An 11,711-nucleotide genomic window follows, 5' to 3' on the forward strand; every position below is an offset into this window, starting at 1 on the left:
CCTCCTCTGTGAAAAGTGGGGAACAAAGCCCAGAGAAAAAAACAGTTCAGCTTCAGGGCCCTGAAATCAGGGGCACTTGCCACAGGAGGAATGATTTTCTTGCTGATGGCTCACAGACTTTCATGCATGCTTCCAGGAGGTATCCTGTGCATACCTCCACAGCCTCTTTATCACCCTGTGTTTAATTTTTAATCTAGTGGGAAGGAGGGCTGGAGCTCAGAGTTGCGGGAGGGTATAATATATTGCTTCTCCCTTGGTAGTGTAGCCTGGAACACATCAGCACACCATGCATTTATCCCTGACATCTCCCTCACAGGGCTGGTTTGCCTGTGCTGATAATCCTCCAGAGATTAAGCAGGGAACCAGTGCTTGGAGAGACTCAGGGAATCTGTGCTGCAGTAATGAGTCAAATTCATTCCTTCTGGGTCTCAAGCTGGCATCTGAATGATGAGGCCAGCCTGCTTCCAGTGCTAATTTGTGTCAACCAGCTCCTGTTAGGATGTATGATTTCCACAGCAGGTACTAAACCCAGGAGAGGGACTCTGTGTGAGGTTTCAAACCTCTCCTGAGGCAGGTAATTCTGCAGCTGTTGCTTTCTATGCACGGAGAAGTGCTGGCTATCTCAGCAGTAATACCTGACTTACTTTAAACAAAGGTTAAATTGGGCTGGGTGCCATCTTGCATTAGACCCTGACAGTCCACCTGATGTTTATAGAAGCTGATGGGGGAGGACATGACCTGATTTTTATGCTGGGTATACTGAGAGCAAACACACGTGTGGTTGCAATATTTTCTTGTCTGCTAGTGATCTCAGCCTGCAGCATTTCATCCAGAGTGTTCATATGACTACAGGAGAAGGGCCTGTTCCACTGCAGTCCTTGCGTTTTTATCCACTAGAGAGAACTTCTCCATCTGTCGTGGTACTGTCTTTTGGATTATATATCTTCAGAGAAAGGTCTCTGAAGTCTGCTCTGAGACCAATGGACCATGCTTTCAGATCAGTTGGGGATCATCAACAACAGCAGCGCACCCAGATGGTTAGGGGAACCCATGGGAAAAGTTGTAATTTCTTTTAAATTCCAGTAGTTTTTGTTTATTCCTGATTTGTCTCAGTGCTTCCAATAGTTGATAAATCGTCATCAAGGTCCAATTGGAAAGGCATACATGTAATGAAGCAGAAAACCATGCAAGTGGTCCAATGGGAAAGTTGCTATGGGAATCCAGAGGCAACTGGATTGCACATTCCTGGCTGTGCAAGAGGTATAGGCAGATAGGTCAGGATCTGTTGACTTTTCAGGTGCCTAACACCCTCTGAAATTCCCCTGGTAAACCCAGTTCATGGTGTTATCTGCACATCATAGAGGGTTGGTGAATTCAGTGCAAGGCAGTTGAGGGTAAAGGAGAAGCTGCTGTCCAAGAGAGGAGGAGAAGTGGCAGTACTGTTTTAACCTAGTGCAACACTTCACCTCCCCCTATGCAAATTCACTGCAGTCACCTGAAATTCAGGGGTAGGGCAAAATGCACTTTGTTTTCTGTTCAGCTGGAAGCCTCAGCAGAACAGTCAGGTCTCATAAATGTAGAGGCAGCATTTGAATCCTCTCCCACCTTCCCTTCCCACCAAACTGGTGCTGAATGTTCTTGCAGGGCAATACCACAGGCTCTTTTCCAGGCAGTGACACTTTGTGGTGAGAAGATGTTCAACATAAGTTGCACTCTCCAATCTCCCTGCATGGGAGCTTGAGCTTATTTTGAGGCCTAAGAATAAGTCTTGTCTTTGCCCTGTATGTGTTGACACTCTCCTTTCCCAGGGGAGTGGGGAAAGGGACTAAAGAAATCTCTCTGCAGCCCTCAAATCAGAGTAGGAGCTGTGACAACCCATTCCTTTAGCAGGCTAGAGCTGGTTATGCTACTAGAAATGGAAATGGAAACCTCTTGATCCCTTGGACATAGTCAGTTCTATCATACCAAAAGTTTATCTGGACACATTTTGTTAAGATCTGTGACTGTCCTGAGCTATGATGCACGAGCAGGTCTGTGGTAAGTCCAGAAAGCTGGACACGTTCACTGCACTCCAGTGGAGTAGCTGAATAATGCAGATGTGGGAGCTCTTCACTGGTGCAGTGAACATTCACATGTACCTCAGGGTCTGCTCACATGTGTGTGGTAGATCTGAGAATTGTCTGACTCACTCTGAATCATGGGCAGAGTTAGAAGAGAGCTGCCTGAGGCAGAGGAGGGCAGAACCTTCTTCCAGAGGGGGATGGGAAGAAGATAATATCCAGAGCAGAGCACAGGAGCAACCAAATGCTTTGTGCTCTTTATGGTACCTGAGTGGTTTGAGCAGCAGTAGCACCAGAGCAGTGTCAGCACAGCAGTGAATCCTCAGCAGTGGCTGTAACTCACGAGGCAGAAGCTGTTAAGGAGAAAAATGAGTCTGCAAAATGTGTGTGGGCTGTGCTTGTCACAACATGAGGGAGAAGAGAATCTGATAAACGTTCTCATTGCAAACTGAAGACTGCTCTCTGTGGGTACTTGCTCATATGAAATGAGAATTACTGTTTTAAATAGAATCACCAACTTGACATTAACAAGTGCTGAGCATTGAGAAGAACCAATTGCATTCTAAGTGCAATGGAAGATTTCATGGGCTTTATCCCATGGGACTCTACAAAGCAGATCCCTGAAGAGGCCAAAGTTTGCTCTCCTGAAATCCAGGGTTTGCTGAGCACCCACTTCACTGCCATGAGAGATTCAAACTCGACCATTTCGTGGTCACTGCAGCCCAGCTGCCCTGGAGCTTTACATTCCCCACCAGCCTCCTCACTGGAGAGAATGAGGTCCAGCCTAGCACATCTCCTTGTTGGCTCCTTTGTTACTTGGAGAAGTAAATTGGCCTCAGTGCATTTGAGGGACCTCCTGTATTGCTTAAGCTCTACTGGCTGTCCTTCCAGCAGATGTGGGGTGGTTGAAGTCCTCTGTGAGGACCAAGGTTTGTGAATGTGAAGCTGCTCCTATCTGTGGAGTACCTTATCTACTCACTCTTCTTGCTCTGGTGGCCTGTAGCAAACCCCCACTATAATGTCACCTGTCCCTGCCTTCCCTTTGATCCTGACCCCTGAGTTCTTGGATGGCTCCTCATCTGAGGCTCATGGCTGAGCTCTGTGCACCCCAGCTGGTCATTGGCATAGAGGGTGACAGTCCCTCCTCATGTCCCTGCCTGTCCTTCCTGAAGAGCCTGTATCCTTCCATTCCAACACTCCAGTCCCAGGATCTGTCCCACCATGTCTCCATGATGCCAATGAGATCATAGCCCTGCAGGCATGCACTCTTCTGCCTCATTAATCTCAATCATGCCTGCCTGGTGTGATGGATAAGGTTTTTGTGGAAAACCAATGCTGAAATTGATCCTGTGAATGTTGCAGAAGCTCTGTGTGCCCACAGAATTACATAAATTATCACACATCCTAGCCTGAAATAATTACCACAGCTGTCTGAGCAGCCTTTTAGGAGAGATTTAATTAGCTTCACCTTTGATAATGAATAGGAAGCTGAGATGGAAGGAGGCAGCTGTGAGCACATTTGTCTTTTTCCAGTGCTGAAAAAAAGTGTCAGCAGCAGGATCCCAGTTCTGCTGCCCCGATATCAGATCTGGTGTGTTCCTTCTTAGGATTACACTGATAACCCTTTCAGGAGCATTATACTTTTTAAGGCTGAGACTGTTTGTGAAACTGCACCCCAGCCACTCTTCAGTCCGTTGAGCTTCTTGAGCAGGTTCATCAGATTCAAGGAACTGTTGCCACCCTTGAAGCAGAAAATGTTTGTGTGTTCTTCTTTCAGCAGGCATTAGCAAATGCTGAATTCACAGAGTAACACATCTTTAATCTATCCAGGAGTTGTGTGGAGCAGCATTTCCAGCAACAATGCTCACTGTTCTGAGAGTATGAGAACAGCACTATAGTTGGGAAAAAAGCTTTGAGAAACTCCAGAGGGTTTTTATGTAGATCCTTTGGGGAGAGGATTATTTGGGCAATGTATAGGTGGAAGAGAAGGTTGCAATAATTGAGTCAGAAATTTCCTGACCACTCCAGGGCAGTTTCTCTTGCTTGCTATGACAGAACTGTGGGGAAAGGTCCTTGATTTGGCTGCAGTAGATTACAGAAAAACAAATTCTTTTGTGATGGTTTTCAACAATTTTCTTATTTCATTCCTGTGAAGTATCAGGATGCTACAAGCATTAGAAGAGCTATAAAGTAAACTTGCCAACAAAACAACCAGTTTTTTGCTATACCAGAAACATTAATCCTTGCTCCACCCCTGGGAACATGTACAGGTTGTGTAGAATAATGTACAGAGGCGATGTGGGGTCCTAGTGCAGCAAGAGATGCTTTTGCTCGGCTTGAGACCCACCAGATTTCAACCATCTCGCCCCAGGTTGTTTGCATTTTTGACAGACATTGTCAGCTCAAGGGGCAAAAGCTGCCTGCTGTCCCCTGCCCCAGCTGTGCCTTTGGCTGGTGATTGGGGAATTTTCTAGAGAGGCAGGAGAGGTTTCAACTTTTTCAGACTGGAAAAATTGATTTTTCTAATTTCCAAGGTGAGTGATGTAACCAGCAGGCTGATGTCCTCAAAGGGCTTCTTGTGGGACTTACCTGCACTAATGAGCCTGTTCTCTGGCACTCAGCCAGGCAGCACCACCAGGCTGCCTTCATCCATGCTCTTGGACTCTGCAGCTGCAGGACAAGGGGACTGTGTGCAGCTGCCTCCAGGGAATGGTCACTGTCCCACTCCAGCTTCGAGTTTTGCCAGAGAGGTTTTTGGAGGAGGGCTAATCTCTCCCACACCAAAGCCATGCCAGTGGCTCTTGTAGCATTTAAACAATACAAACTATCATATTCCAATGTCCAGACCTAGTTCCTGGTCCAGGTTAAAATACCATTGTGAATTTACCTGTAATGGATTGGACCAAAGCCATGTTCTTGTAGCATTTAGACAATACAAATATCATATTCCAGTGTCCAGACCTAGTTCCTGGCCCAGGTTAAAATACCATTGTGAATTTACCTGTAATGGATTGCAGGGGAAAGCTGAAGCAGGAGGAGAGAGATCTCCTTCATGGCCCCCAGTGCATGGCATTCCTGGGATTAACTCCAGCCTGTATCTTTCCCTGGACCTTGCTGGACATCACACTGTCTCTCCTGACCATAGCAGATGTCATGGGCAACAGATACTTCGAAGTCTCCTGTCTACTTTTGGGTACAAGTCTTTTCCCAAGTTGTAGATTTGATGTTACAGCACTCCCCAAGGCTTCACCAAGGGATCTCTCGTACTTGGAATTAACACCAGACAAAGTAAAGAACATAAGATATCAAAAGATGAAAGTTCTTGCAGTTCTGCAAGAACTGCAGTTAGTTACACAACTGAGCTTCAAGCATGAGCCTTCTGGATTTTTAGCAAATTATGGGGGTCTTTGTCTCTTGCTTTCATTACAGATTCTGCTCATTAAAGCATTCCCAGCAAGCAGAGGTCACTGTCCCCATCATATTGTACATGCAGACAGTCATTCCTGTCCCAAAGATCTGGTCCAGAGAGAAGGGACAAAGTCCAGAGAAATGGCATCTAAAATGTTGATGTTCTTGTGGCAGCTGCATCTGTCTCCAAGTCAGAACTCATTTACTGTCTGAAAGTCCACATGCCAGCAGTCATGAAGGGCTTTGTGGCAGCCTTTCTTCAGTAAAGGCTTTGATTGCTTTCTTTTGGAATTCTGAGAGAATTTCCACCAGTAGAGTCTGTGAATCAGCACAACAAATGGCAAGAATTTTAAACAATGTGGTGCTGCTTTTCTTTTACAGAAATAGAAAGAGACTAATTAAAGAATGATTAATTACATGGATTCTGTGCCTGATTGTCTACAAAAAGATGGGGTGGGAAGGTTCTTCCTTTAATCTTGTTTCAGAATAATTGCTTGATGTTTTTCTTCCTCCTCCTGGCCTGGAGTTAAATATGGTGGTAGTTATGCACTGTAACAATTCATTTGCTTTCAAGAAATAGAAGTCCTTGTTTCTATCCCAGCCTGAGGCATTTTGCATTTTACCTCTTCAGTTTTGCAGAGACAGTTGTGTCTCACATGATCAAACAGCAGTGGATCAAACAGCTTGCCTAGCACCGCAGCACTGAAAAGCAGGTTTTGAGACAAAGACCACATATTATCTGCTGTGTTCTCTCTAAGAGACTTCTGTCTAACCAAGCTCTTGAAAAAATCCAGGACAGAAGAAGGAAATTACATCATCAGCTTCCAGACTTTCTTCTGCAGAATCTTTGGCTTAAAAGCAGAACACCGAACCCCCACCCTCTAAAGACCCCCACAACCTACTGGACTGGGTCTTTTGGGGGGTGTTTTTTGGCTGTGCTAAGTGGCTTTGTTGCTGTGATTAGCACAGAAACTGGAGTAGAGAATTCAGGAAGTTGTATCATCATACCAGGTTAGTGAGCTGGATTTACTGCTGCCTTTTCTGAGCAGTGCAGCTACTTCAAGGTGCTGCTTCCTCCATATGGTCTCTATGTATTGTGCATTGTTCCTCTGCTTATTATGTTTTCTAAGACCAAAACTTTATGAGATGGATACTGATTCATTCACTGTGTGTTTATGCCAAGAAGGGAGGCTTCAGAAATACTAGCCTTAACAAGTTTTGTTTATTACACAGCAAAGAGAGCAAGAACATGTCTTGGCAATGTGATCACAGGTGTGATACCTCTTGGATATCAGAGTTTGCAACAAACAGAAAGGCCTGGGCTTAAATGAAATTAATTTCTTTGGAGATGAGGAATTCAGAAATACATTGAGTGTGTTTTGTAAGTTAAGTAGGATATGTCACCCACAAAGAATCATGGAAAATAAATGACATCAAAAGTCTTATCTAAATAAAAGAGAATATAATCTCCAGAGTTACTTAGAGGATTCAATTTGAGGTGCTGCTCGCTGTAATACCACAGGTAGAGTTCAAGGTGCAGAACTCTGGGGCAGTGAATGGCACTGTTCATCAGCTGATCTGTTCAGGTGTTCCCTAGTTTTAGATATCACTGTTCATGCTATTGATTTTACAAGAGCAGTCTTGGTTAAAAGTGATTCTTTTAAGTTTCCCTTTGGGAGTAACAAGGGAATTGTCTGGCTTCAGGAATGGTTTTACCTTAAAGAGTTCTGACTGTCTCTACACCAGAAAAGTTAGGCTAATTGTTATTGACTTCATGGCTGGTTCATGGTGGGTGTAGTTTGTCTCAGCCAGGGCAGTAGTATTGTAAATTGCTCTCAGGTTTTAATGAAAAAGAAACCCTTGAAATCATGCAGTTTATCTTAGAAGTGGGATCCTTAGCTTGAAGGGGCTGTAGCTGTATAAATACCTATGGTTTTAACATTCAAACAGTATTCACTGGGGATGGAGGAATAAAGTGTCTCAGAGATGTTGGTTCTTTGATCATGTTCCTGGTCGTCCTGGACAGTTGCCTCATCAGTTGCTTCCTAAATTATGGAAAAGCTGAGTTTTACTTATAACTGTCTGCAGAAAGCCCCACCAGTTCTGCTGCTGTGTGGTAGAGGCATTTGCAGTACCTCTCCTGAGGCAATTGGTGAACAAAGAGAGAAAGGGAGGAATCACTGTCCATTTAGGAAACAGAAGTAATCCCAGGGGTTTCACAGGCATCTGGGTAACCCCCCAAGATGCCTCATTGCCTGGCAGTGAGGAAGTTATAAACTTGATATCAGGAAAAGGTTTTTTACCCAGAGGGTGGCTGGGCACTGGAACAGCTCCCCAGGGCACTGGTAACAGCACCAGGCTGACAGAGCTCAAGGAGCATCTGGACAATTCTCTCCTGGGCAATTCTCTCAGGCACATGGTGTGACCCTTGGGATGTCCTGTGCAGGCCCAGGAGTTGGACTTGATGATCCTGATGGGTCCATTCCAGCTCAGGATATTCAGTGGTCCCATGATTTGAACTACAAAAGGAAAATGACAGGAAGAACCAAAAAACACATGACTTGAAATTACTTATTCATGCCCCAAGGACTGCCTACCTATGGGCAATGGAGAAGAACAAACTAAAAAAGCATCTTCCTTAGACTCTAGTACCATATCCTGTTCCAGTGAGTGGAGCTGCTGAAGAGAATCCTTCTTTTTCTTTACTCCATATTTTGACTTTCCAAAGGCACACAGTTCTTGGAGTCACCAGATAATCTATGATAAGGGCTCTCTTAAAATCTTTTAACAGCTCATGTGGGAACAGAGTTGGGCATGCACAGCCTGCTGCATATCTGATAAGGTCAAACAATGCAGGTAGAAAATACCCTGAACTGTTTGAGGTGTTCTGGGTTATTTCAGTAGGAGTCAGCAGCAAATTATCATCAAAAAGAGTTGTTGTATGTGGTGATTGCAAAACTTCTTCAGTGTCCCAGAACCAAATATGAACATGGAATTTTAAAATCCATTAGTGTTTACTGTTTGTCATGATTGAGCATGGGGATGCTCAATCTCAGTTTTGGGTGATGGGGATGAAGAGGAAACAGAGTTGAATGTGGATAATTTTACTTTCCCATGAAAATCTATGGGGAAGCAAAGCATCCTGTCACAAGTCAAAAACATTTTTTTCCGAAACTAAAATAAAGTTTGGTGGTTTTAGTAATCGCTAATTGCCTTTAATTTAGACACTTGAAAACATGCTGTATAATTAACTTGTATAAGTTAACTTGTATAACCATATTATGAAAAAGATGGTTTATGGAAACTTCTATGGAGAGAGAAATTTATCAGAATAGATCCTTTCCTGCAGAAGGTTTTGTTTTGAAAGATAGCATTTTCTTACAGAACAAAAAGCAGTTCGGAAATTCCCAGGATGTTACTGATTTTTTCTTTTCATTCCAGAGTTGAAGATGATTTTGAGAAACTCTTAGAGGTTACCTCCAAACCAAAACCTAAGGTCCCACCAAAACCACCTCTGCCTCAGAAGCCAGCAGTTGCCCCCAGGAGCACTAATTCACCTTCACTGGCAAAGCAAAAGGAAAACAGGATTCAGACAATGAATGAAGTGGACATTCTCCAATATATCCAGGAAAATGAATCTATCAACAACCAGGATACCAGTCTTTTTTGAACAGATTTATTTTCAAAATGTGATGATGGCTTCTTGGCCCCACCTCCTAGTGAGCTCCAGTGACAGCAGCAAGAACTGACCAAGTGTTTCAGCTGCCACAGTGCTCATTTATGTTCCAGGATGCAGAGAGCAGCAGGTTTGAGTAGCAGAACCTCCCTGGGAGGTTTTCAAAACAGTGCAGCTGTGGTCTAATGTTGCCTTAAGATTTTCAGGGTTTCACAGGGAATGTGAACAAGGATGTAGCACTACAGATTGTCTACTGCTATTTTAGTATCAACATCATAGAGTTTTGGCCAGTTGATTGAAAATGCTGAGGATGTTGTACACATGGCAACTGTGAGTATTGTCCAACAAATGGTCTGAGGCATGATAGGATGCTGTTCCTGTCATTTTTAGATAGTGTTTTTCACCTCAGTGAAAAACACCATTTTCCTTTCATCCAGTGTGTTTTTGTAGCAGCCTTTTCCTCCCTGACTGGTAGTTCAGTAATTTTTTAACAGGAACTGCTAAATATAGTTAACAGTTCCTGTGTCTTTCCATGGATCCCTGAAATCCCAGCTAACTGTGACAATCTGCTGCCTTATTGCTGCACAAATGCCAACTTGTAAGAGGACTTTAGGCTTGCAAAGACCATGCTATGCATCTCTGAATCCCGGCAGATGACTGGGGTGACTAAGAACACTCTCCAGACATAGATGGAGGTTGCAGTGCCTGGGAGGTTTGGATGCTGTAGGCCTCCTGTGAACTCCAGATTCACAAGGGCTAATTTTTTCCAGCCAAGTCTTCCTGGGTTTCCACTGTAGCTAGTGGAGAGAGAGAGGGGCTTCTCCAGGGGGTAGTTCAGTGCAGGTGTGTTAATGGAGGAAATCTGAATTGCTCTTTGGAGTCACTCTTTCTCTCCTATTCCTTCACTTCTCTCAGAATTTTTAAGAACCAGCCATAGTGATTAATTCCACTAAGCTAAAATGAGTTTGTGTGATAAGATGGTGGTCTGTTCTTTACCATGTAATGGTTAAAACAAGGAAAGACAAACTTGACATTATCTAGAGGGAAAAAAAATAGAAAGAAAAGATACTGGAGACATTTTAATATGCAGGAGAAAAAAGAAGACAAACTTTTCATTATCTAGAGGAAAAAAAATAGAAAGAAAAGATACTGGAGACATTTTAATATGCAGGAGAAAAAAAAACAGTGTAGAATAGGTATCCAAGACTTTCCTCTTGTCAAACTCAGGCACTCTGGTTGAAGATACCAAATTTACACCTAATGTGGGTTGATACCTGCTGTCATGCAGAGTTTCCTGAACTCATTCCGTGTGTGGTCTAGCTAGAGATGAAGACAAGCTCCCCAGAGGGAAAATTTTAATATATTTAAGCCATATCATCATCTCAATATTTGCCTTTCTAATATAGAACAAAATAAGTAGAAAACATTATATATTTTTAATAATGAAATTATTTCTATTAGCATTTCCTTTTTAAGCCAGTGGGAAATATTACAAAGGTATTTTGCTTTGATGGGACAGATAAAATATAACCATTGATTCTCCTCAGAGTATGGTATGTTTTACTATAATAAAGCATTTTGCAAACCTGCAGGTGTTACTGGTGTTGCTGTTGTTCTCTAGGTTATATACAGTAGCAGCAAAGAATCGATTCCATTTAGCTCAGGAGTGCTGTGTGGTGTTAAAGTGTAAATAACTATGAGACTGAAAATATAGCTGTGCTCATATTTCCTTTGAGAGCAGCTAAAGGCAGAACCAAAGGTACTACCTGGTCCTGTCTGTCCCCCCAGTGTCCGGGAGCAATTAGGAATAAAAAAGGTGAATAAAAGCAGTGAGGAGAAAATAAATGCCTTGCCCAAGAACAGGCAGGGAATAGCAGGTAGGAAAAATTAATTCAGCTTTCCTGTTGCACTCCCTGCTGTTATGAACAACCACTATATTTAGCTGAGGGCTCAGGGAGCATCATCTCCATTTTATTCATCACTGTTTGGGAGCACTGCCTGCATTTCTGTATTTTTGGACCACAGCCCACCCTTCACATATCCTGAACACTGCTAAAACTTCCAAACTGCAGGCCATGGGTTTAATGATCAGTACAGTGAGTGCAGTTCTTCACCCTCCTTAAATGGCCTAGGAATGTTTTGCTCCCTAGCTCTCCCTAAAATTGTCAAATTCCTAAGCACAGGGAAAGAAGAGCTGTTAATTGTTTCCTGTGCTAGATTTTTAAGATTATTTTGAGGTCAGTATTTTACTTCAGAAAAAAAAATAAAATCTAGCATTCCTGTCAAGAAACTAGTATAAAAGGATCCTTCATAAACCCTGGTGTTATGCTTTTGTTTTACAATGCAAATGTCTGCTGCAGTCATATTTTTGGGCACTAAGAGGTGAGTTGCAGTCATTGAATACATTATATATAATGAATCATTATTATACAAGAGAAGAATGTCAGGCAAAGGTAGCTGAGAAAAATTGAACATACTATTAGAAATGACATAGGGAAACTATACAACATACTTTGCATCCTGCCAGAAGAGAACTTTAATTTTTTTCTTTCTTTAATATTTTACTT

General features: G+C 43.0%; 1 protein-coding gene across 1 annotated transcript in view; it reads left to right on the forward strand.

Annotated features, from left to right (window-relative positions):
• The window catches only part of HS1BP3 (HCLS1 binding protein 3), a 53,148-nt gene extending 43,349 nt beyond the window's left edge, over positions 1–9,799 (forward strand). Inside the window, exon 7 of the mRNA XM_041421965.1 lies at positions 8,910–9,799. Within this exon, the coding sequence (XP_041277899.1) occupies positions 8,910–9,138 (229 nt within the window). The 3' untranslated portion in view covers positions 9,139–9,799. The remainder of the gene's footprint in view (positions 1–8,909) is intronic.
• The last annotated feature ends 1,912 nt before the right edge of the window (positions 9,800–11,711 follow it).

Source organism: Onychostruthus taczanowskii, unplaced genomic scaffold (assembly GCF_017590055.1).
Source record: "Onychostruthus taczanowskii isolate IOZ18803 unplaced genomic scaffold, ASM1759005v1 scaffold11, whole genome shotgun sequence".
Taxonomy (NCBI): domain Eukaryota; kingdom Metazoa; phylum Chordata; class Aves; order Passeriformes; family Passeridae; genus Onychostruthus; species Onychostruthus taczanowskii.